This window comes from Solanum verrucosum, unplaced genomic scaffold (assembly GCF_900185275.1).
Source record: "Solanum verrucosum unplaced genomic scaffold, falcon-dt-bn FXZP01000157.1, whole genome shotgun sequence".
In the NCBI taxonomy this organism is placed as follows: domain Eukaryota; kingdom Viridiplantae; phylum Streptophyta; class Magnoliopsida; order Solanales; family Solanaceae; genus Solanum; species Solanum verrucosum.
Window position 1 is genome coordinate 1,911,084 of NW_026020185.1, and position 27,965 is coordinate 1,939,048.

The window sequence follows — 27,965 nt, forward strand, 5'->3', positions numbered from 1 at the left end:
TCAAGTTCACTAGTTATTATAAAATACTACAGATTCAATAACCAAAAAACGTTAAATGATGTTCAAACTTGATTATAGCCTATAGGTCTGAGCGAATCAAACCTCTTAAGATCTATTAAGTGGTGGAGTTAAAAAAAAACAAATGCACTTTAATGGAATACCGTCTAAATGATTCAGACCTTCATTAAGTGCAAACAAATGTGACCTAATGGTCCAAATGTTAATGAAATCATGTATGTTTTTATATTGGTTAACAAAGACACAAATATTCTAAGTCACCTTGAATATCCCTTATGTTGATTTCCAACAAACTATCCAGCTAAACATCCACACAAGTTCAATATGTATCAATGTTTGGACAACCTAATCTCTACTAAAATTTGAAACTTGCTCTCTAAATTATACATTCTGAAATCTTTCAGCAGTCAATGGAAATTTAAAAAGCAGCATGAACCAAAAAAAAACAAGTAAACATGCTTGAGGTGAAAAGGAAAGTTTTTAACAGTGACGTTTAGGAAATAGTAGCAAATAAAAGGAGAGGGCACCAAAATACACAATATTATAACATCCTCAACACCTTCAACATGGATATAAAGCTTAAGTGCTTGCAAAATGGGTGACTTGACTATCTTTCAGGAAACGGGAGTTGTGGCTCGGAAAATTGTCACATCTAGCATTGGCTCAATGCCGTCAATCAGCTCAAAGACACAAGTATCATGCTCTTTTAAATTGTTGTCGAGCACAAAGTCCCTCCAACCTGATGATTCCATCTTTGGACAATTTGATTGAATGTCTAACAACTTTGCACGCCAACTTCTCCCATTAGAAACTCGTAGATTTACAATGGTTTCCTCTTCATTGAGACATTTCTTGAAAAATTCAACAGGTATATCCTGCAAATTGTTACTCTTTTATTGAATTTCATCCTTTAACAGAAAGAAAAGAAAAGGGGCACTTGACCCCTCAGGACAGTAGGACTCGACATCTACCAAAAGACAGTGAATGCAACATCTCTTGACTTGACAACTTACCAATTGGAAGTTTCTAGAGACACAAGTAGGCTGCATAGAAACAGTGAAGTGTGGATTGAAGTACATATCCCGATTGTGCTTCTCCGAGGGAAACATTTTTTTCTTGCCAAGTACTGTCATCTCAGAGGCTGTGGAATCTGAGAGAAAGACAAGACCAAAGAATCTCTTATAATTCAATGGCGTAAGATTCTCTTGTTACTAAACAAGTATTATCCATGAGAGATAACCGTAAAAAATGGAATGTCATACCTTTTCCTTTATAAGATGCAGCAATCAAATTCCCTTCCAAGTCTCCTGTGTCAAGCTTCACATTGTTGGTCTCCCTCCCTTTTACTTTTTCTGCTGCACAAAACAAATTGTCTGGTTTTTCAAGCTTCACCCTGACTGGCTGATAACTTGACGAGGATGCTGGAAGGCCAAGGTTTTGTCTAATACAATATGGAGAATCTGCTACTACTTTATTTTTCGGTGTTTTGTTATGCATATTCCCTCCTGTTTCCCATAGTTCAAGCTTCACCTCTATGTGTTGCTTACTTCGTAGTGGATACCTGCAATGTGATGCATCCAAAGGGGTAGTAGTTTTCTTTTCATTATGTTGATTAGTGGTAGTAGATGCTGAGGGATCCCCTGCTTTGCTGCGCTCTGCCAAAAAAAGACACGGGAGGGGTCCGGGAAAATAAAGGAAGAAAAACTGTCACCCATCATAACATAGTTGAACGTGATGAGTCTAACAAAGAACAAGTTAACTAAACAAGTTACCTTCCACATCTCCTTTCTCAAGCTTCACATTATTAGCCTTCTTCCTCATTGCTTTTTGTGCTACATAAAGCAAATCCTCTTCTGCGTTTGTTTTTTCAAGCTTCACCTCTTTCAGTTGCTTGTTTCGCAGTGGATACTTACAATGTGACGTATCCAAACAGGCACTAGTTTTCTTTTCATGATGTCGGGGAGTGGTTGTCATCTTAGTTGCTGAGGGATCCACCACTGGTATTTTGTTGCAGTGCTCTGCAAAAAAGATGAAGCGGGAATGGGAGGAAGAAGAAAAATGTCATCCATCATAACATAATTCAACACAAAGAACAAGTTACTGAACCAAATACCTTTCACATCTCCTTTTTCAATCTTCACCTCTTTCAGTTGCTTACTTCGTAGTGGATACCGACAATTTGATGCATCCAAACTGGCAGCAGTTCTTTTTTTACTATGCTGATTAGTGGTTGTAACCTTAGATGTTGACGGATCCACTACCGGTGCTTCATTGCAGCGCCCTGCCAAAAGGATGATGTGGGAGGAGAATAAAAGAGGAATAGCATCCGTCATAACATAATTCAACATGATGAAACTCACAAAGAACATGTTACTGAACCAAATACCTTCCACATCTCCTTTTTCAATCTTTACATCTTTCAGTTGCTTACTTCGTAGTGGATATCGACAATTTGATGCATCTAAACTGGTAGCAGTTCTCTTTTTACTATGCTGATTAGTGGTTGTCATCTTCGATGTTGAGGGATCCACTACTGGTGCTTCATTGCAGTGCCCTGCCAAAAGGATGGCGTGGGAGGAGCATAAAAGAATGGCATCCATCGTCACATAATTTAACGTAATTAGTCTAACAAAGGAATGTTGTTTTGTTACTGAACCGACAACATCAAGGAGAGTGGCACAAATATTAAAACCAAATACCTTTAAATTTATGTGCTTCATCAAACATATTATGTTGCCTATCTTGTTTTACAAGTTTCTCCATGTTACCCTCCCCCCTTTTTGCTTTTGGCAGAGCACAACAGAAATCCTCTTCCGAGTTTGCTTTCTCAAGCTTCACCCTGGTAGACTCTTTTCTTTCTGACTGAATACCTGGAAAGGATAGTGAAGTGGCAGGTCTTTGTTTTCCAGAATATGAAGGACTCCCATTTGCTTTAGATTGTTCAAGTTTGACCTGTTTACTTCGTAGAGGATACCTACGATGTGATGCCTCCAAATTGAGAGAATATTTCCTTTTATTGTATTTGGTAGTGTTAGGATGTAGTACTTCATTGCAGTGCTCTGGGAAAGACAGGAAAGTAAGCAGAAAGTTATTGGCATCAATATAATTTATACCACAAGATATTTTAAACAGTACTCATACCATTGTACAAATTCTTCTCCTTCTTTTTATGTTTTTGTGTTGCATAGGTCAAATCCTCCTCCACATCTGGTTTCTCAAGCTTCACCTCCTGCCTTTCTGCTAGACAATTAGGGCGGGATACTGGATGTGCTACTTTTGCATTATTATTATTATTATTATCTTCATTTGGTCCAGAAAGATATTCAATCTCAGAAGCACTTAAATCAAATATGAAAACAGAGAAATGAGAGTTTCCATTATATTGAAAGAGTAAAAAGTAACCGATAGCAATTGAATAGTATTCCTTAAAATGGTTCCATCCGTGGTTGAGCCATTTGGTGCCATTTGAATTTTGCAATAATTTAACTTGCCAGATTGCTCCGGTGGGGACCTCAAGGAACACAACATCACGCAGATCGGCTCCATACTTGATTACAAATTCATCAGGGATATGCTGTAGGATATTACCAAAAATAAATTGCAATGGCATACGAAGATAACAAGTTAGAAAATGGTATGGAATACAGCGAAATTGATAATTCCTAATTTGGGGGTTTATAAATTAGATAACCTCTACAGATTGTACAGTCCTTCACCAAAAAAAGTAGAAAATTGAATTGCATGGATGAACTTACTAATTTAGAGGCATGAGGAGATAAGATAATCTTGAAGAACTGAGGAGGCATCTCAACTGTTTGCCGGCGTTTTCTCATCTTTCTTCTTCTTCACCTTTTTTTTGCTTTTACAAATGAAATGATAGTCAGTCAGTGAAGTCACAATTAATCCCACAAAAACTATCCTCTCATAGAAAGTAGAGCTAATTCGCTTTTCTTTTCATATCATACTTCCTCTTCTCTATGCCAACTAATTAATTGTCTAAGTCTTTTGCTTGATTCTATTTTATGATTTCTTCTCTCCCTAATTACTTGTACATTTTTAAATTTACATATTCATTAAGAAAATAATAATTATATGTGCACTTTTAAATTGACACATTAATTAAGAAAATAATAATTACTTGTGCGCTTTTAAATTGACACATTAATTAAGAAAACAATAATTGACACAACGAGTTTATCCTCTATTAATTATGAAGTGATGAATTAAAAACCTAAGATTTTCAAAAAGTTATATCTTTTTCAAAGTAATTAATTGAGGGTATAATAGGAAGAAAAAAAATATGTCCTTTTCTTGAACAAGTAATTAGGACAACTAGAAAAGGAAAAGTAGACAAGTAATTAAGGACAAAGGGAGTATATACTACTACTCTTTCTATTCATGTTTATTCTTTCCTATAATTAGGCAAATTCAAACTAAATCGATTAAATAAATCAATTTTATTTGAGTTTGATTTTAGATTTTTAAAAATTGATAGTATGTCCTTTGATTTTTGTTTTGTTCGAAAAAAATCAATGGAATAACAAAATCAAATCGAACTGATAAATTATTTACATATATTTTAAAATTATACATACATGATATACTATTTTTATAAACAATGTTAAAGATCTTATATATGTTTTCATCAAATTTATTTTTAATCGATTTATGAAAGCAAATATGTCCAAGACGAGAACATTTGTCTTATTGGTTTCATGTATACAAGTGTGTGACAATTATTGGTGGGACTAGAAATGTCATTGTCTCTTCCTTCTAGTCCAAAGTGGTGAATTTTGTAGCTTTAGTCATAGTAAATTTAGTGGTCGAAAGTTTTATAATGTTAGTCGTTCTAACTGTTTTTTGTTTTGAGTGGATTGTTGTCACTTTTCCCCTTTGTGAAAGGATCGTTTCTTTTATTTTTGTAAATGGTTAATAATCGAATAACCGAACCTAATTGAATAGGGTCTGATAACAATCAAACCGATAAATGTATATTATATTTGATTTGATTTGGTGTGGTTTTGAGAATTTAAACACCAATTATGTTGGTTTGGTTTTGATTTTGACCATTAATCGATCCAAATATATATATATATATATATATATATATATATATTGGTGTACATGCCAGTACGGGCCCAATATATGTTATTTTTGGGAAAATTGTATGAAATAACAAACTATTAATTCAAATTATATGTTATAGTCATAGTTTATTTTAATTGTAATTCGCAGCAAACATCTAATTTTTTTGTCATCTGATTCGATATATAATTAACCATTTTCGGTATACAATTAGTCATTTTATACATTTCGGTATAAAATGCGTTTTTGTTTGTATAAAGCGAGAGAAAAGTGTATATACAAATACATATATTTTCATCCTATACACTTATAATTATATAAATACAGATCTTATTATACAAATTACAATGTATAAATGAATTTATACAAAACCGAATAATTTGTATAAAATTGAATGTTTGTAGCGAATTATACAAATCAAAAGCTCCATAGCAAACATAAATTTTGCTATGGAGCGCAATTATGCAAATTATAGCTATAACATACAAATATGATTTTTATGTTTGTTATATGTGAATTCGAAAGTTGCTTTATGTCTCAATTTATGTGATATATATTAAATTTGGAGAGCCAATTAATTTTTTGTATGCTTTTCAAAAATATTTTAAATTGTTAATTTGTTATGATTTATAGTTTTTTTTGTCATTTTCGAAAATGATTCTTGCACAAAGGACGCGTCATCAAGATCTTTCATTTCAATTTTTTTTGGATAGCTTCTTGATTTAATGCGATAAACTTACATCACTGCTTTTCAATAGAATGTCATCTACATACAACACAATAATAATAAAATTATATTTATTGAACTTGGGATATATGCATTGATCTTAAAAACAAAAACGATTTATCACCTGATCAAATTTTTTATATCATTGACATAATGCCTATTTTAAATCTTATATTGATCTTTTAAGTTTACCTACAATGTGCTTTAAATTTTGAGACTCAAAAATTTTCGATTGCACCATGGATACCGTTTCTTCAGTGTCTCCATATTTTACGCTCATTTATTGTAGCTTTAAGTCATACTCCCTATGTCCCCAATGACTTGTCCATTTTTTTTATAGTTGTCCCTAATTATTTGTCTATTTTGACAAATCAAGAAAGAACAATTTTTTTACCTATTATATCCTCAATTAATTACTATGAAAAAGGTAAAACTTTTTGAAAATCTCAAATTTTTAATTCAACCACTTCATAATTAATAGGAATAAAATGGTAAACTCACTATGTCAATCATTGTTTTCTTAAGATGTATGTCAATTCAAAAATGAACAAGTAATTAGGGACAGATGGAGTAATAAGCTACAAGTGCCGTAATGATTCTAAAAGAATCTTTCAATGGAACTGACAAAAAAATTATCTTCAAAATCTATGCTTCCTTTTGAGTGATCCATTGACAACTTGGCGTGCTTTATATCTAGACTATCAGTTATAGGATAACCTTCTAATCCCATGTCAAAATCATGTTCTTGGAGATAAATAAAATGGTCGTCCAAATTTGCATTTCTCTTTTTTATGCAAGATCTTCTTTTAGGTACTTCAACTTGAGATTATTGGAAAATGTCAATTTAAAAAGCATTTGATAAAGTCACCTTATTATTTTCACTAGTAGAAGAAATATTATTAAATTTCTCTTCAAACACAAATTTGTTTGCTTTCATTGCTTCTATCATAACCAACATCATCAATTAATTAGACATGTTCTGTTTAAAAAAAGATACGATTGAGGGGACGTAAAATTTAAAACCCTTCAATATTTTTGAGCAACTTACAAAGTAGCATTTAATTTGATTTCTTTTTATTAGGTTTTATAAGGCCTCCTCTTGGCTGGACATTCTTAGACATATAAGTGTCTAATAATAGGTTTTTTACCAATCTAAAATTTATACGGGTCTTAGCTATTTCTTTGCTTGGAACTCTATTTTAATATGTACATTACAATTTGTAACGCTTTGCGCCAAAGCGATTCACGTAAAGAAGGATGTTTAATCATACTTCTTACCATATCCTTAAGAGTTTGATTTACTCTCTCAGCTATACTGTTTTAATTTAGAGTTTCTCACATGGTGTATGGAGGTATAATTTTAAACTTTGTCAAATATTTTGCAAAAGATTTTGAATGTTGTTCACTCAATGAATCGTATCTACAATAGCATTCTCCTCCATGGCTAGATTTGACAACCTTAATTATTTGAGAAACACATAACAAAAAACCATGAGCTTGGCAGCACAACTTACTTTAACACTTAACTACACAACCATTTAAATATCCCCTTAACATTTTTCAAGTGATTTTTTCCAACCCTCCCATCACCAGCCTAGTTGAAGGCTAGGTGTTGTTAAGCATGCACGTTTTCATTCATTCACACAACCTTTAACTAATTCCAATGTTATAAAAGGTGGGGGCGTGAATCGAGATGTTTTATGTAGTACGGAATGAGACGTAAGCCCTGAGACACGGGGCGTCAATTTTATAATTTATTACTAAGAAAATAAGAAAAAGTAGAACTTTCAATTATTTTACAAATAAATTTTAATAAATAACCTATAATATATGGAAAAAAAATATTATGATTTTTATTTGAGAAAGGTATTAATGAACAATAATGAAGAAAAGTATTACAATTGCTATTTGAGAAATACCATTACACCATAAAAAAATGTGATTTAAAGCAAAAAAGTTCAAAAAAGGTTTTTAAAAAAATCGCCCAGCGCTTACGTTTTTATGCTTGGAGCTTATGCCCCGATTCTAAGACTTACGCCCTATGAATATACGTCTTCAATTTGCACACCGGAGCATTTTTTCTATACCCCACCCTGAGACTCACTAGGAACTCGCCCTAAAAATGTTTTTGAAAACACTGACTAATTCCTTTGTCTTTTTATATATAAAGAAGAAAAAAATCATCTCCCGTTTTCTTATTCTTTTTTTTTTTAATGAAAATAGGTTCCAATACTCTATTTACAAACCTCAATTTTTCACACTGAACTAACAACTCCTACACCCATAATGCTTTTTCGAAAACTTAATCAAAAGTTAAACCCCACTCGCAATCTTTGGATTGAAAGTGAGAGGTGTTTACTATCCGAGCAACTCCTTCTCGACAATCTTTTAGTGGAATTCAACTTCTTCTCTTATAGTTTTTTGAACTAATAATCTTCTTTGATAACAAAAATGAAGTGGGTGAATTAAACACCCATCTTTTTGTCAAAGAAAAACATATAAACAAGAAAAGACTTAAAACCAAAAAACAAAAGAAGAAAAAAATATGTGGAAAAAGTCACATTTAGGAGTAGTTCACGTAGAACTCAATGAGAAAGTAAGAAAGAAAAAGAAAGGAAGAATAAGGTGAAAAAGAACGAGAAAGAAAAAAGTAAATTGAAAAAATATATATTTAAAAATTAATAAAATAAGTAATTAAGTATGTCATCTATAAAAAGACAACATGTGTATTGTTTAGCCCATTTGGATTGGCTTAAAAAGAATAACTTTAAAAAGTAACTTTTTAAAGTGCTGAAACTTGTTTTTAAAATAAGTTGTTATGCGTTTGAATAAAAGTGTTGCAGTTAAAAAAAAGTTGTTGATGTGTTTGGCAAATAAGTATTGGTAAACACTTTTTTTTATCAAAATGTCTGAAATACCCTTAAAGCTGTTAACATGATAAAAAGTTAATTAATTTAAGACTTTTATACTTAAAAAAATTAAAACAAAATTGAAAATAACTACTTCCATAATTTTATATAGATGACAAATATATACTACACACAATCAAATTATATATACATAATCCAAAAAAAAAAAACACAAAACAGAAAATACACAAAACGAAATCAGCTACAAAAGACGCAAAAAAATACATAATAATAAAAAAAAAAATCGAAAGATAATCAAGCAAAAACTTAAAGTTTTATGTTGATTTCGTTTTTCCTACATCTGATATTATTGCTATCAATCGAGAGAAAAGGAAGAAAGCTAATAGAAAGATAACTTACTTCAAGCTTTAGATCTTCACCCTTCAAATCGGGAGAAAAGGAAGAAGGTTTCACGCTCAGCAGCTGCACTACGTGAAAAAGAAAATTGGGGAAAGAGATGTTAGGGTTAATTCAATATGGACAATTTGGGAATTGTATAAAAGAATTAAGGGCAAATGGTAATATACTTGGTCAACATAAAATGACTTTTAAGTTTAAAAAAAAAAAAAAGTAGCCCTCACCCTTCTTTTAACTCTTGGCTTAAAATAAGTCACTTTTACTTTTAAGTAGCCATTTCGATCATTGTCAAACACACTAATAAATCAAAAACTGACTTAAAAGCCCATCCAAACGGGCACTAAATTAGTTTTTTTGTGTTTTTTTTCTCCTTCACACGCTTATAAAAAGTTGTTGATACAAATTTTGTCACGTTAACTTTTAAGGGGTAATTTAATTCAACTCAAAATAAATTTTGTGTGTGTGTGGGGGGGGGGGGGTGTCACCCAATTTTGGCCCCCCACAATATGAATTGATCATCGAGCTTCTTTAATTTTAAACAGTTTAAAATAATTAGTTTTATAAAATTTAAAATATTTTAAAAGTAATTTTGCCTTTTTTATTTTATAATTTTTAAATAATTTTTATATTTTTATATAATTCTGTATGTATTTATTACCTTTTATAAATATTCGAAAATTGTTTTAAAAAATTGTTTTTAATTAAACATTTTGTTTATTATGTTAGTTAGTCAATAATTATATTTTGAGTTAATTAGTATATAATCAAGTTAATTATTTTATTTCATTAAGATTAAGAAGGTTGTTAGTTAACTATATTAATTCGTCTTATTTTAGTTTTAGGTGAATTCAATAATTAAATTCAATTTGATTAAATTGTTAACTCAAATTGGCAATAAGTGAAAGTTATTCGGCCAAGTCTTAAATTCAATTCTAGCCATTTTGACTCAACTCTTTTTCAGCCCATGTCCAGCTCGACATTAGAGCAACAATCCAGAGACCCACTTCTCACAAAATACAACCGACCCAGCCCAACTTAACCCACCGATACATACACAGCATACATATGCGTACAATCAAAATGAACCCAGCCCAAGAGTTCTTGAATTCGAGTCTTCTTAAGTATGAAGTTATCTTTTTTAGGAAGCATTTTATTTTCAATTTTTTTTATGCAAATTCAAATTTAATCGAATTCTAATGTAAATATCGAACGTCAAGTGAAAAAAAAAAAAAAACGAACCCAACACCTGCTCTCCTTCCCATTCCAGTACAGCGAACCCACACCGAAACTCTCCGTACGCAAATCGTAAAAGACCGTTTCAGAACATTCTCGAAGGCTCCAGGTGTTGCCATCTCCCGTCTTCCATCTCCAAATCAACGTTCTCCTTTCAAATCAGTTGGAGCTTTATCCAAAAGGAAGTTTGAATTTCAAATTCCATTCAATTCTCACCCGTTTCCCCCCATTTCGACCCTAGTCTCGACTTCACTGTTAAGGGGAGGAATTTTTTACCATTGAAAATATACAAAAAAAGTGATTTTCTCTTGAGAAATCAAAAGCTCTCCGAATCCCTGAATTTCAAATTTAAATCATTGTTCGTATTGTTTTCGTTTCCGGTGAAGTTAAGCTCGCAATCGTGGTGGAAGTATTGCTCTTCTCGTCCGTCCCAGATTTGCTGCGCTACAAGAGGTCCGTATCTTTGTCTGATTATCAATTTCTATTTTTTTGGATATTAATCTATTCTAGTTATATGTATGAGGTATCTCCATGTCGAAATGGTCATTCTATTTGATTATCACTGTTGTATTTTGAATGAGTTTACGTGAATAATTTGTGTGTTCCTCCAATTATATTCAAGTTCACATTGTTTTCTCTGTCTAAATTTAATCCTATTTTGGCTACTAAATAGCCTACAAGTTTAGTCTTGTTGAGTTCCTTTACTGTCTCTCATGTTCGGTTCCAAATAAGGCATATTTAGCCGAAGTTCCGTAAGCATTTTGTTTCCAATCTGATTGCCTGCCTTTAGTACTTTATATCCTGTTGCTGTAAATTAGTATAGGACTGTTTGGTTAGTTGGTTTTTGAGTCTAAACTGATGTATACCTCTCCTTGCTTTGTGTACATGTGAATTTGTTAGTTTAATGATTCTTAGGCTATAGTTCTGTTTGTTCTTAATTGGGATAAGGCACAAGTACCCCTAGACTATGACCGAAATCCCAAATACACATCTTAACTAAACTAAGGTCCTATTACCCCTTAACTTATTTTTGTTGTAATTTTGTACACCTTTTGTCTTACGTGGCACACTCCGTGACTCCATGCAATTGAGGCGTGTGAGAGATATTTGGATGCCACCTAAGCCAAAAAGGTGCACAAAATTACAAAAAAAAATGAGTTTGGGGTAATAAGACCTTAGTTTAGTTTAGTTAAGGTGTGTATTTGGGATTTCGGTGTCTAGGGGGTACTTCTACCTTTTCCCTTCTTAATTATCATACCTTTTCTAAATTTTCAATCGATTTGTTTAGTTACAAGGATTGTTGGTTTGTTTAGTGTTCAGGTCCCCATATTTATAACTTGAGTTGTCTAGTTAAATGTCATTATGATTGTGATTACTGATTAGATAAGACTGAGTGAGTTTGCTGTGATGCTTAATTGGCCTTATTGCCTTCCAAAATATTGAAATTGTCTTAGTAGTCATTTTGCTGTGAAGCTCTTAACCATCCTCTAGCATGATTATCACATTGTAGTTTATTGTTGGTTGATTTCATTTTGGTCATTCTTGGATTTATCTACTTATTATGAATGATTTCTTTTCATATTTACAGATAAGTTTCTTTCTTAAAAATGATCAAATTAGCTCTATGAATTGTCTTTAGTTTGAATGCACCTACATATCATTAGTCTAAATGCATTATCTTTCTGTTGAAAATAATGATTCTCGCTTCATCTGATGCATGTAATTCCTATTTTAAACTTGTATATTAATATTGCTCTGTTGGGTTCCATTTTAGTAGTTAATTAATTAATTCATACCTCCCTCTCTGTGTCGTTACTGCATATGTTCATAGTTTGCCTACTGCCCTTTGTTGGCGAGTTTGTTTGCTGGTAATATCAAATATTCATATTAATTCTTTCCCCTTTCTTATTCCACATTTGATATTTACGGAGTCTACTTGGACTCATCTCCTCGTATTATTGCATCGCGGGTTGGGTTGAAACCCAACACTCCTTTATTGAGTCAGCCTGCGGTTGGTTCATCTATTAACAAAAAAATGATAAAGAAAAACAGAGCTATTTCGGAAAAAGTTGGTGCCTGGACCAAAGGGATGAAATCACAATCCTAAAGGGACTCATAAAGTTGAAAACTGAAAAAGGGAAAATTAGGTTAGATTATGTTCAACTTTATGAGTCCATTAAACATTTTCTTGGTCACAAATCAGCCACACCACTTCATTTGCAAAAAAAAGTCAAGGATCTTGGGGAGAAATACAAGAACACTTTAAAGAGCACCAGGACTTTGACCATCCCACATGAGGAAGAGTTCTTCTACCAGGACTTAGTGTTAACAACTATCAGCAGGAATCAGTCTAATCCACTGCAAGTAGCTCTTCAACAATACAAGTTAGTTTCTCAAAGTTTGAGTACTAGGAAGAGTTATGCCAACCAAATATTCCGGCCGTGGGTAACCCAAAAAAGGTAGTATATATCATCTTTTTCATTTTCTTATCAACGTCAATTAATATACTAATGTGATGGTTTACTAGTTTGTTTTAAAGATTGCCTAGACTTGTGTCATGGTTGCATATTAATTATTCAACCATAAATTATTGCTGGCAACCAATTATTCTACTTGTGGTAACACGTTTTCCACATCTTAAGGATTTTTAATACATGTGTAAAGATTTTTACGCTTCTCATGTTATTAGATTCCTCTCTTTGGCTTAAAAATTAAGTTGTGTATCTGAGTACTGTTGTTGAACTTCACTATCTATCCAATTTTATACAAGGAGGAACTTTCTGAACTAGAGGAACAAAAGATAGCAAGGAGCTATTTCAACACAAAGATACAACATGCACAATTGGTTTCAGATGCCTATAATGCTAGCCATGGTTTTGGTAAGCTTTCTATCTAACTAAGAATATCTAGTTCTCATCGTGTGTAAGGGGAAAACTAATCTTATATTGATGTTGATATACACTTGTTATTGCTTGGAATGATCTGAATCTGAAGCAGTTTTAGGGGTTAGATTCATTGATGATCTTTTGGGGCTTTTATTTTCAAATTAAGTAGTGTGTTTATGTGCGTGGTTCGAGTTTTAAAAATAGCCGCTGGTGCCAAATAGGGTTGTGCATGAGCATCAACAAGCTTTTCACATGTGGCGTTTCCTTTCAAGTGGTCTCTTGGGCCTTGCTCTCTTCCTGTTCGCTTTGTCGAGTTATAAGCAATTATTTTATTGTTAGTGTTGTTAGTGAGCTAAATTAATTAGGACTATTTCAACAAACTTTTGGCATCGAAGAAAGAAAAATGATATCAATCCCAATTGTCAGGCTAACTTTGCCATCCATGATTAGTCCAAATTACATTAAGATTGGATCCTTGTTATCCACATACCCTAGAAGTGTTTTTGCCCTATTCACAAACTTTACGGTGCATCGAAGAATATGTGTTCAGCAGGGGCATAAATGATAGAAAATATAGTTTCTGTAGAACTTATTTCTAGAATTTTGTAGGCTTTCTATACATGCACAATACATAAACATACTCAAACTTAGCCTAACTTGACAAATAAGTTGAGAGTGCACATGTAGACACCTCAACTTGGTCTCAACTAACAACAAAGTACTCCGACTCTACTCCATTGTGTCTCGTGGACACTCAAACTTGACATGACACATAAATATTACAGGTGTGTTAGATGATAATTTTGTAAGTTGGAGTGTTCAACTGGAACACTGGAGATGAGTTGAGGTGTCTAGTTGTGCCTACTTAAAGTGGGAGTGCTTACTTGCCAATTGAGGCGAAGTTTGAGTGTCTGTTAATGTATTATGCCTTTTATCTATGCTTTAACTTCAAATTTATTAATTTACTGTAGGATGAACCTTTTGGAACTCGATCCCAACTGGATTCATTCCTTCATTTGAAAGTAACTTCCCTTCTTTCAGGGAATATATCACCAAATTCATTTTTCTGGTAATTTCATACTTATTGGCTAAAGGGAAAAGAAATGAACAAGTTGTCCCCTATATAGGGGGAACAACACTCTTAACCTTTAGACATCTAGCCCTTTCTGATTTTGCATGATTAGGTCCATCTATATGAAACTATCTGATGTAGTGTGGCATAACTTCTTCAGTAGGGGTCACATAATTGATGGTACCGACAATTGGATTTGGTGTCTTTCTGACTAGCATTTCTGCTGCGGGAAGACCGTGGATTAATTGGCATAATTAACTAGCAGACAATCACACATAAAGCTAATAGAGAAGAAAAATAACACAAGAATTTAACGAAGTTCGACTAAGCCTAATCCTCCAAACAGAAGCAAAGAGTTTTCCACTATGAAAGAGAAGAAGTGTACAACGCTAATTAATCCCCAACTACAACCCCTATATAGAGACCTCAAATAGTCCAAACCTTCCAATCCTACAAGAACATTATATTTTACTTTCCCAAATCTATTAGGACAATGAGTTTCCTAATCATACTAGGGGAAAATTCAAGGCATAATTAAGAAATATTACCCTTGGCCCGAATTCTCTTCATCAACAGGAATATCTCTTTGCCTTGCCTTGAACCCTCAAACGGGATCTACCGAGTACTGTACACGCCAATCAAATCTAGGCAATGCCTAAACTTGTTGGCCGAGACTGCCTTGGTCATCATATCCTCCAAAATATCATGTGTAGACAGTTTCTTCACATCAACAACCCCTTTGCAGCCTACTACCTTTTGTTCCTTTGGCAATGTACCGAGCTTCCATGCTTGATGAAGAGACTCAATCTCTTCACCCATAACACCAACCCACTATTCAACTTCAGAACTAAAAATAACTTCTTTATTACTATTAAGCTCAAGCACATCAATTATCCTGTCCTAGACTAAGAGCCTGTTTGACATTGCTGCTAAAAACTCCTTATTTTTAAAAGCGCTTTTTTAAAATAGCTTTTCAGAAAAGTGCTTTTCAAAAAAAGCAATTTGTGTTTGGCAAATCCATTTGAAAAGTGTTTTTGATAAGCAATTTGTGTTTGGCTAATATTCTTTAAAAAGTGCTTTTGAAGTCAAATTTGGAAAAAGGACAAGTATCAATGTGTTTTTAATATTAAGATTATTTTATAGAGAAACTATTTTAAACATCTAATACTGAAACTTTAATTACATTTTTAATTTAATTATAATTATTTTAAACATACATGTTAAATTTTCAATCAATATTGTACATAGATCAATATTGTTAAAAAATATTGAAAAGAGGAATCTTTTTGTTATTTGTTACCTATTTTTTGCATTCAATCTTAGCTATTATCTTTTTTTTTTTGTTATAATACTCTTTAAGTTTTTAAAAATTCAAATTACAATAATATGATACGTAAATTAGTCCACTGGCGGGTCACAAACGGAATTCTCGGTTATAAAAAAACGTGAATTAAGAAAATAATTTTTTTTATTTGTTACTTTTTTTTGGGAGGGTCTAAATCTTTTAATTGTTACTTTTTCTCTATTTATAATCCTACAAAAATATCGTTGTTACTTTTATTTCTAATTCTGTAAAATAATACATAAAGTAATATATACAATATAATATATATAAATAATAATATAAAACATAAATAAATAAATAAAATTATTATATAAAAATAAAAAATAAAATTCTTGAATAAAAGTCCACCAAACTTATGAGATATGTTAATTAATTAATAAGGGATGTATTGATAAATATGTACATATGTAAGGATAATTTAGTCTTAAAAAAATTAATTTTCTATTTTTAGCTTCTGTTTTTTTTCTAGCAGAAATTTTTAGCTTCTTCCTAACAACAGAAAAACTGCTTCTGCTTACATTTAAAAGTTGTTTTAAGAATTTGCCAAACACTTAATTTCTCAAAATAAGTGCTTTTCTAAAAAAAAAAGCACTTTTGGCCTCCCAACAACAATGCCAAAAAAAAAAATCTAAGGCCAAAACATGCTTCAAAAACCATGTAGTAAAACAAGTAAATCACATAGCATGCTACAACACACATCCATCCCTCCACCAACATGGTACTACCCTCGAAGCATTAGTAATCAACCCTAAATATTGGTCTTTTGCAAGAAAAGAAGGAATAACTAGGTACTCTCCCCCAATTCACACTCATCATCATGAATTCACACATTCATGCTCAATTTAATTAGAAAGGAAGTTGTATCCTACGTGTAGGCTGATCGCGCGCGCTCCAAATCACAAGGCCAGAGCTTTTACCTTCCAAACGGCTTCTGAACGCTGTCACACTATCAAAAATAGGATCACAACGTCAATACGGTCGTTTAGACACCAAAATCACCCAAAATAGAGGTGGACTAATTTTTAGAGTCAAACGGAAATTGTGGGACCCGTGCCAAAATTTTCAGAATGGACTCCTTCAAGAGGTCCTAAACTACGCCTTGAACTTGTGTTCCAAATATGAACACAATCCGAGGCCCAAAACAGCCCACAACAACACATGCAAAAAAAATCAACAAGGGAAGCAACAAAGAAAAATGGGGTAGCAGCTCAATCACGAAATTCACCTCAAACGAAGGTCCTTCAGCAGCTCCCGATCACTTCACCATGTAGCCACGCTCCCAACAATCACCAAGACTTTGAATCACTCAAATTGGAGCTCCCAAGCTCAAGAAATCGCATTTGGATGAATGAGGGCTAAGTTGAAATTTCTGGGTATAAATACCCGAAACTGCTTGCTAAAACCCAAAATCTAGTCGCTAAAGGTCAGATATCTGATCGCTAAAATCCTGCACCAGATATTAGCGCTTAAGCTGATTTACTCAAACTCCGAATTCTCAGACGGAGTGTCGGGGATTCATTTGGAACCCCGTGTAGGGATTCATTTGAAACCCCGTGTATGCAAACGAAATATGCTACCCCATCGAATTCGGCATTTCAGACTCAACAGAACCATCAAAACTTATATCTGAGGTCGTTTTGATGAAAAGTGGGTCCCACACTCAAGTTTCGTTTTAAGCTACAAACCACAAGAAGGCTTAAAATGAGACCGAAAGCTTAGAGAACTGCACGAAAGGTCGTTCGAGACCAAACTCGACATTCCGAAGCTAACTGCGCTGATAGAATTCCCATTCAAGCACGCCCTTGGCTTAAGCTTCAAAGTTTAACCGCGCAACGACACAAACTTACTCCAAAAGTCTTGGGGCTCGAACCAACCGTGCCCTAGCCTAAAATGGTCCCTTCGGAGCTGATGAAACCATCATAATTGCATTATGAGATCGTCTTCCTGATCTTTTGACTAAAGTCAACCGTTCAAGTTTCAAAGGCTCCAAAATACGAAAACTTGCACAAAAACTAAACGAACGACTAGGTGACTGAATTATCAGTCCCAACAAGTCATAAATAACTTGGGGTTGCTATAAAAAATCTCTAAACGATGAACAAAAGGCATAAACACAGAAATGACCTGGAGGTCACTACAACATCCACTACTAAAAAGGACTTACATCCGTAAAAATAAGAGTGAAGAAGGACTTGAAGGCTCAAACAAGCTCAGAGATTGCTCCCGCATATCCTACTCGGTCTCCCGAGTAGCCTCTTCAACTAGATGGTGCCTCAACGGACCTTAACCACATGAATGGCTCTCGAGTGCAACCGTTGCACATCTCTGGCAAGAATGGCAACTGGGTCTTCTACGAAGGTCAAGATATCATCCAACTCTACTGCATCATACTGAAGTACATGCGACTCATTAAGAACATACTGGCGCAACATTGAAACATGAAAGACTGTGTGGATAGCTGAGGCCTGAGAACATTGGGGGTAAAGTTAACTCATAAGCAACCTCTCCAATTGTCCGAGGATCTCAAAAGGCCCAATATACCTAGGCTAAGCTTGCCTCGCCTCCCAAATCTCATCACTCCCTTCATGGGTGACACATGGAGGAAAACTCTATCACCAACTGAAAACCTCAAAGGTCGTCGCTTACGATCATCATAACTCTTGTGCTACTCTGAGCTATTCAAAGTCTGTCTTGAATCACCCTTATTTGCTCCAAAGCCTCCTGAATCAAGTCTGTACCACACGGTTTAGGCTTTGTAGATTCAAACCAACCAATCGGAGAGCGACAACGCCTACCATATAAGGCCTCAAATGGGGCCATATGGATGCTGGAATGGTAGATGCTATTATACGCAAACTCCGCCAAAGGCAAGAACTGGTCCCATTAACCACCAAACTCTAATACACAAGCCCGCAACATGTCTTCAAGGACTTTAATAGTACGCTCCGACTGGCCATCTCTCTGCAGATGGAAGACTGTGCTAAGGTCAGCGCGAGTGCCCAACTCATCCCGGAAAGTCTTCCGAACTAGAAGTGAACTGATCACCCCGATCTGATATAATAGACTGGCACACGATGAAGAGGACACATCTCACAAACTAGATATGGGACCCCGTGTCAGCACGGGGCCCAATATATGTTACTGTTTCTGTTTTAATTTATGTGGTACATATGAACTTTGAAGTTAATCAATTTTTTAGTATGTTTTTATATATTTTAAGTTGCTAATTATTTTTATTTAGAGTATGTTTTACGTAAATATATTATAAATCACAATAAATAACAAGTTAATTTAAAAAAAAAACTTATAAAAAATTCATTGACTTTTGAAATTTCATTTGTATCACATAAATCAGGACAAAGCGAGTAATATATATGAAAATGACATAAAACGTACTATAACTCACAATCATTAGCAACTTAAAATATCTATATATCTATATTTCTCCCAATTTATGTAGTATAGATGAAATTTTGAAAGTTAACAAAAACTTTTTATATGTTTTTAAATATTTTAAGCTATTAATTATTATAATTTATAATACTTTTTACATAAAAAATTTATTTATATAAAGTATAAAAGAAAAAAAATTTAAAAAAGGAAACATAAATGTTAGCAGGAGTCCAATCTATGTTAATTTCTATGTTTTAATTATTGTAATACCGATTGAATTTTGAGAGCCAACTAAATTTTTTTAAAGATTTTTTTTTATAAATTTTAAGTTGTTAATTATTATAATTTATAATATTTTTATTAATTTTAAACCAATATATGTTTTTCTCTGTCTCAATTACATGAGACATGGAATTTGGAGAGTCAACTAAAATTTTAAAATATGTTAAGTTGTTAATTATTATAACTTATAGTACTATTACGTGATTTTCAAATAAAATATCTAATTTTTTTATTTCAATTTATATGTCATTGATATAATTACATATATTGAGTAATGAAGAATTAATGTCTAAATTATGTGACACCTATGAATTTTGGAGTGTAAATCAAATTAGTTATATGATTTTAAAAAAATAAAGCGGTTAATTATTACAATTTATAATACTTTTTGTATATTTTTTAAATGATATATATATATATATCTTTATGATATTGATATTAATATTATATTAAATTAAATTTTATTATTTTTAAATTTATGATCTCAATTGTCAGCCTATGCCACATTATAAAATGTTCCAAAGTAGATATCAGATTTACAAAAATGTCGATGCCAGCTAAAGTTATAAAATAACATCTAAGGGCATGAACCTATATATGTATATATAAAGCTGAATATACACAATCTGATGTGGCATCTCTCTATGACCAGTATTTCTATTCATCTTTTTTCTCCTTTTCTTGACATTTTATCTTTGTTTTGTATTTCTTATTTGTATTTAAAAAAAAAGAGTATTTATATCATACCCGATTAATTATGTCATTTATAACATCCAATACACTAATATAGATTTAAGTAAATGAAAATGGAAGATGAAAAGATAAAAACTATTCATTTTTCATAACTGTTTATAATTATTTAGCCTATAAAATAAAAAAAATAGTTGACCATTTGTAACAAATAAGAACAAATTTCTTCACTTTGGCTCTTCTTCTTCTGACGATGATGATGATCAATATATGGTATCAACTTCTGTCGCTAAGATGTCCATCAAATTTCTAGATCATGTGACTTTTTTAACAAAAGAGAAAGAGAGAATATCTCATGATTCTTGTGAAGACATTGATGTAAAGAAAGAGATTATGTAACAAAAAGTTCTTTTCAAAATAAAAGACTTTGAAAAAATGTTTATTCCTCCTACAAGGAGAGAATTCATTGTGGTTGACAAATTTATAAGAAGGCTAATTAGTGTTTCAAAGGGTAAGAAAAATTATTTGGAGAAAAAATCATTCTATTTATGGAATTCGTATCAAATTAGGAGGAAAACAAACAAAATTTTTTTTTGTGATTTGAAAAGAGAGAAAATTAGATATTATTTCTTTCAACCTCATTATTTTTCTAATTTCTTTGTTATTTTATTTTGTCTTGATTTTTTGTATCTTTAAAGTTTTTTTTTCTTATTTATCTTTAATTAAAGTTTATATATATTTTCTTAAAAAAGAATTTAAAAAGATGATCATATTTAGTTCCTTTCCTCATCAATGCTATTAATCTCATAATTAGTGTTATTTATATTATTTTCTTAATTACTTTTTTTTCTTTCATTTAATTATTCATTTGAAGAAATTAGTTATTATAACTTTATAAGAATTACACATGTATTTTTACATAATTGATTTGTTATTTTAAATTTTTTTTGGATCATTCTTCATCTTAAAGTTTCTATCTATATGTAATAATAAAACTAAAATAGAAAATGTAGGATGACACCTTCTTAGCAATAGATACCTATTTATTCTTATCAATGTTTCTGACATTTTTTGTTATTTTTTCCTTAAAATAATTGTTGCCTCGATTTTTAGTTTTAGTTTTTTTTTTTTAGCATTTTCTAATTTTAAAAGACTGAAAAATTTATATTGAAAATTTACAAAAAATAAAAAATGATTTATTTAACTCCTATCATCATCAATATTATTATTAATTTGTTTTACTTCTTTTCTTAATCTTCATTTCATCATTAATGTAATTTATATCATTTTCTTAGATATATATATATATTTGTGACATTTCTTAGAAGTTAGTATTATTATTTATTTAATTTTTTAAAATTTTGAACTCTTTTGTCATACTAAATACAACATGTTTTATTATAATTACATTTAATATATTAATGAATATGTTGTACGAATGAAAAGAAAATTATCATTTCACAAAAACAAAGGTTAAAATATAATTTATTGTGATTAAGGAAAGCTAAAATTATTATTCCAATATCCATAACCATATATAATACATTAAAAATTATTTGAAAAGCTGTAAATGGAAAAGGAATCACCATTTAAGGAATCATTATTTTTAAATTTTTGAATCATTTCTTCTTCTAAAAGTTTCTATCCATATGTAACAATAAAGTTAAAATAGAAAATGTAGTGACACCATTCTTAGTAATAGATACTTATTTATTTTTATCAATTTTTTCTGACAATTTTGGTTATATTTTTCTTTAAAATAATTATTGCGTCGAATTTTTTTTAATTTTTAATTTTAAAAGATTGGAAATTTTATGTTAAAAATTTAAATAATAGAAAAAATGATTTATTTAACTTTTATCATTATCAATACTATTAATTTATTTGATGTTTTTTCTTAATCTTCATCTGATCACTAATGTTATTTATATAATTTTCTTAAATCACTTACTTTTTCTTTTTTAACTCTTTTATATATATAAAGTTGGATATGTAAATGATGATGTGACATTTCTTAGAAGCTAAGATTACTATTTATCTAATTTCTCCAATTTTTGAGTTCTTTTGTCATACTAAATACAATATGTTTTATTATAATTACATTCAATATAGTAAACAATATGTTCTAGGAATTAAAACAAAATTATCATTTCAGAAAATAAATGTTAAATTATAATTTTATTATGATTAAGGAAAGATAAAGATATTATTTCAATATCCCATAACCACATTCAATACATTAGAAATTAATTGGATATAACTGTAAATGAAAAATGAATCACCATTTAAGGAAAATAAATGCTTGCAATACCATAATAATTAAGGAGAGAGTAAGATATTATTTTAATATCCTAATTCAGAACTTTTAATCTACTACTCAATTAAAAAGAAAATGCATTTAATAACATTAAAAAGTTATTAGTTTAATATTTTTTCTCATTGTACTAATTCAATTCAATCAAACTTAATTTTAAAGATAAAATAACAGCTTCATTTTAATTGTTATCAATATATTTTAAAAAATTATCGTGAAAAGGCTTTTCTTGCACCTTATTTTAATTTTCATATACTATTATTATTTTTTCTGTCATTTTTCAATAATTTTTTATTTCGATTTAAAATTTAATGTTTATTCTCAAAACTCTGATAGTACAATTAAGGTGGAGTAGAATATAATAAATGATGATTCTTCTACTAAATAAGAAGATATAACGAAATTGAAAGGGTGAAGTTTTTTTTTTTTTTTAAATGGATAGGAAATTCTATTAAGGTATCATTACATCATCATTCAATATATTTTTAATATAAATTTCATTTGCTGATGCATTTGTTTAATACTCCCTCTGTCCCTAATTACTTGTTCACTTTTCCTTTTATAGTTGTCTCTAATTACTTGTCCATTTTGACAAATCAATAAAGAACATTTTTTTTACCTATTATACCCTCAATTAAATGATTAATTACTTTGAAAATTGCAGAACTTTTCATCTACTTCATAATTAATAGGTGTAAAATGATAAACTCACTATGTCATTTATTGATTTCTTAATAAATGTGTCAATTTAAAAGTGGACAAGTAATTAGGGACAGAGGGAGTATTACAGTGTTATTTGACATTATGAGATATTTCTTAGACATTTAAGGAGAATGGTACACCGGAATATATATTATATATTAAAGGATCAACTTCATGCAATGGAAGAATTTGTTATTAGCAAATATATTTTAACTTATTTGATAAAAAATATATTCTTCCTCATTTAATAGATGTAAAATTTGTGAAGCTTTATTTTTTTCACAATCTTCATATTATTAAAACAAATAATAATATTACGATTAAACAACATAGTAAATATTAAATTAATCAAAAATATTTAATTTTAATGATCGTGCGAAGTGCGGCCAAGTTCTCTAATTTAAAACAAAAAAAGTCAAATTTAAATGGGTCTACTATAGAATTCCTACAAATCCAACTTCAAAAATTATGTTAAAAATATAAACTAAAAAGTGAAATAAATTTAATTGAGAGTTATCCTTCGTCTGTCCCATTTTATGTGACACTTTTTATTTCTCAAGAATCAAATAGTTTAAGTTTGACCATAAATTTGCATATGATAATCTTCAATTTTTTTTTACATGAAATTTATATATTTGTAAACTACGTAAAAATCAAAACATTATAATTCATAATAATTAATAATTCAAAATATTTTAAAGATGTATGAAAAATTTAAGATGAAAGATAAACTAAAGAGAGTAAAAGGGGAGAATGGAAAGTAGAAAAAAAGAATAGTTCATCTTTTTGGTGGGCCTCAATGTACAATTTCTATAGCTTTTAGTCCAACTCTTTAGTGCAATGTTGGTCCTCCCAAACTCCCATTTCTAAATAGGAGTAAAATAAAAATAAAAAAGAGAATTGGAATAGTGAAGACATTGAAAATTGTAGGGAATTATTTGTATCTAAAATATTGAAACACATGCAATCCACATGTTGATTCAACAATAAAGTAGGCCAAACATATATTGTACAATTCATGATCCCTTTTGTACAATTTAATAGTGCAATGTTGGTACACCTCAACTCTCACTTCTAATAAGTAGTAATGTAGATATGGGCTAACTTCTCGGCACTGAATGAATACTGAACATGGAGAAAGTGTGCTGGCTTGGTCAATCGTTCAATGATGACCCAAATGTTATAAACACCTCTAGAAGTCTGAGGCAAATTTGCCACAAAGTCCTTAGTGATGCGATCCCACTTCCACTTCGAAATGGGTAATCTCTGGAACGCACCACCAGGTCTCAAATGCTCAGCCTTCACCTGCGGACGACTTAGGCAACGGGACACATAGTCTGCAATATCTCTCCTCATATCGGCCCACTAGTAAGGCGGTAACTAGGATGAAGAAAGACAACTTTTTCGGTGTCGAGATGGAAAGGGTGGTTCTACCCTCCTAGTAAGTAGGAGAGAGAACTATCTCGGTCTTCGTGCCTAGGAGCAACCTAAATCTAGATTTACCACCTATCTGGGATTGTTCTGTATATTATTATATTAGTACTTCTTTCTTATGCTTTTTAAGTTGAGAAAATGGCCAAATGAGCCCCTAATTTATAACCGGATTTCCAACTACACTTATATTTCACAAGGATCCTATCACCCTCCTGAGCTATTTTAAAGTGGAATTATTCCCTCCCTGAAATGTCATTTATGTCATTACGAGGCATCTGTCTTGTGGTGAAATACACGCACTTGACACGTGTATTTCACCATTTAATGATTTTTTTTAAAAAAAAAGTTTTCCTCCTTCCTCTTTCTTTCTTCCCCAATCATTTCTTCAACCCTAACTATACTAAACACCATTTTTTTACCTCAATAAATTTCTATATCTCTAACATTTTATAAAAATGAAAATTCAACTTACCTTTTCATCTACTCTGAATCTCTAGAGTCTAGAAGATAGCGGTCCTAATTAATCAAATCTTTCATCCAACTAATTCAACAATTTTCCACATATTTTTACATTTCGTTCGATTTTCTTCCTTAGATAATTTCAGATACACATTAAATGGGTCATGAACATTCGAGATCTGATTCATCCCTTGAAGATTCCGCCGACAACTCAAAATAATCGCGGATGAGAAGACCAATTTGTAACACCAATTTGAGAAACCTCTCTCTCTCTTCCCCATTCTTTATTATTTCTCCCTCTAAAATTTTCATGATTAATTTATAATTTGAGTTTTTGATTTTGATTCTTCATGAATTTTAGGAGAACATGTAGGATTCTTCTTTTAAAATGTAGAAGAAATTGTTTTGTTTTAGTTTCTTTTATTACGTTTGAAAATATTTTTTAAATATACAATTACTTCACTTTGATTTTATTACTCTTGAATCCATCACTTTTAAAAAAATTAATTAATGGGTATGTTTTTTTTTAAAATAAATTGTTAGATATGTTCTAAATAAGTTTATTGAAAAATTATTTATTCATTAAACGCATTTGTTGTTGATAATTTTTATTCCAAACATCCATTGAAAAAGCTTCAACAATGATAATGGTGAAAAATGTTGTATAGATAAATAAGAAGAAAGAGAAAGAAAAAAGAAAATTAGATAAAAAAATGAAAATTAAAAAAATAAATAGGCAACTCACTCTCTCAAAGAGAGTGAAATACACTCTCTATGCCAACTCAACACTTAAGGGGTTATTATTCCATTTTAAAGTAGTTTAGGGGTAATAGGACTCCCGCGGAGAATAAGTGTGTAGTTGGAAATCCGGTAAAAGGTTGGCCATTTTCTCTTTTTTTTTTATTTTTTATTTTTTTTTATGACAGAGGAAACCTGCAGTCGCTACCCTATGGGTGCGCACAGGGTAAAACCCCCGCTCCTATGCAATAGCTCGCAAACCACATATGAGAGGTAACCCGCACTAGGCAAGCCCGGTGCGACGAGCTCGACCCAGAAGGCAAACCCCTTGCTTTCTCTTTTAAGTTCATAAAGTTTATTAAGTTTTTGCTTTGAGCATCTAAATATGCATTTATAGTGACTTTTAGTTCTAGATGTCCTTCCTTGAGTTGATAGCTCCAAAGTATTAAAATTTGTCAAGGCCAGTTATAAATACATAAAATATTTTTATTGATATTAGTAATATTATTGAACTTCTATGCTTTGTCCAAAAATATCACAATTATCAAATTATTTTGTTCGATCGACTTGTCTATATAAATCAAAAAGACAGATTATCCGAACCAAAGCTCAAAATAGAACAAATCAAAAAATAGTGTGGCACCCAAAATCTCAAAATCTTGGATCCGCCTCTGCATATAGGTTCACGAGTTCAAGCCGTGGAAGCAACCACTAATGCTTGCATTTGGTTAGGTTGTCCACCTCACTCCCCTTGTGGTGTAGACCTTCCCCAGACCATGCTAACGTGGGATGTTTTGTGCACCGGATTGCTATTTAGATTGATATTTCTTGTTCACCATTTAAAGAAATGTATGCATATGTGCCGTTCTCTGAATACTTAGGCGTGGCGAGTTTTAATTCTATGATTTGAGTTAATATGACATGGAATATCCGCATGGTCAAAAACAATGTTACTTTGGAAGATTGACTATATTAGTAATCCACAGTGTACTGTCACCTTAGACCTTTTAAGCCTAACTTACATGGTGGGAGATTGAAAGGTTAATCTTAGTCGTATCCTCAGAAGGCTCTCTTATAAATATAGTAACTGATTGCGTACTCCGGGAAGATACACCAAAGGCTATGAACGAGGGCAACTGTCCACTGGCTACAATTGGATGTCGAAACCAATCACTGGAGAGTAAGCTTTTTTATTATTCCTTTTGTTTCCCTTTCAAGTTTTCCTTTTCGACAGTATTACATGACTTGCAAGATGTCTAGGATAAGTCAATTTAAGGCAAGTCTGCCGGTAGGAATTCTTCATGGCATATTATGTTTTTTTCATTAGTGTACTACGATCTTTGTATTACTATTTTTATCTTCTTCTGTTTACTTCTGAATTTATGGATGACTTTTTTAGTTTTTACATTTAATTTCTTGTGTAACTGGTTTCCCCTTGCGCAATGAATATGCGAACCTTCAGACACAAGTCCCAAATCAGTAAGTGAAATGTGTCATTCTCAGGAGAGAGAAAAAATTAAAAAAGGAAGATCGAAAACCAAGAAAAGCATTGTGACTCAGTGTACAATCTCAGCTGGAGATGGAAAATCGGAGCGCAGTTGCTAATTCTAAGGATATCAATGAGAGTGCCACATCATCACAGATACATACATTACCGGATGGACCGACTGTTGAGGTGATGTTGAAGGGAAAAGCGGACAGAAAAGTAGCTTCTCCAGGAAAACAGGTGCTTCTATTTGAAAATTCAGAGACAGATGGTGCAAACGTCATGCTGATGAATGATCCTTTCTTTTGTCCAGATCAAAATTCATTTCATCGCCAAATTAAGAGATACAGGATGCACTGTTGGCTCAACCATTGGTGCAGCTCCTCATCAATTTTGTCTAGGTCTCTCTCTCTCTACTCTCGAACACAATCACTGCTCTGTGAGTTGTCTGGATGAACAGTTTACGTGGATTTTTTTAGTTCTTCCCATGTTTTCCTAGAAAGATCTCCTCACTCTTTCCTGATAATAAAAGTTACTCTGCTCCACCATTAACTTAACTGATTATCCCTTTATATTCTTATTTTGATGTCTTTGATCAGGTTTCGAAAAAGTGTTAAAGGGATTGAGCATTGGCATTGAAGGTAATCATTTCGTGGACTGAAACTATTTTCTTTATATCTTAAGCATTCTATAATGCGTGGCTAAGCTATAACCTTATAGGCATACATGTTGGTGAAAAGAGAAGACTCACTATTCCACCATCTTTGGGGTATATACAAATCATTGCTGAAATGCTCTTTTTTAAAACTTTGTTGTGATTCCAACAATTAAACATT

At 31.7% G+C, this 27,965-nt stretch overlaps 1 protein-coding gene and 1 pseudogene across 1 annotated transcript; one reads left to right on the plus strand and one right to left on the minus strand.

Moving 5' to 3' along the window:
• Positions 1-369: 369 nt before the first annotated feature.
• LOC125829306 (B3 domain-containing protein Os01g0905400-like) lies at positions 370-3,962 on the minus strand. The gene is made up of 8 exons (XM_049508548.1): positions 3,774-3,962; positions 3,160-3,592; positions 2,405-2,572; positions 2,132-2,299; positions 1,791-2,036; positions 1,281-1,673; positions 1,032-1,168; positions 370-893 (listed from the first exon to the last, which is right to left on the minus strand). Exons 1-8 carry the CDS (start codon positions 3,849-3,851, stop codon positions 633-635), a joined length of 1,884 nt encoding a protein of 627 aa, XP_049364505.1. The 5' UTR covers positions 3,852-3,962; the 3' UTR covers positions 370-632.
• An 8,061-nt stretch (positions 3,963-12,023) lies between these two features.
• On the plus strand, positions 12,024-27,947 carry LOC125829357 (uncharacterized; annotated as a pseudogene).
• Positions 27,948-27,965: the final 18 nt, after the last annotated feature.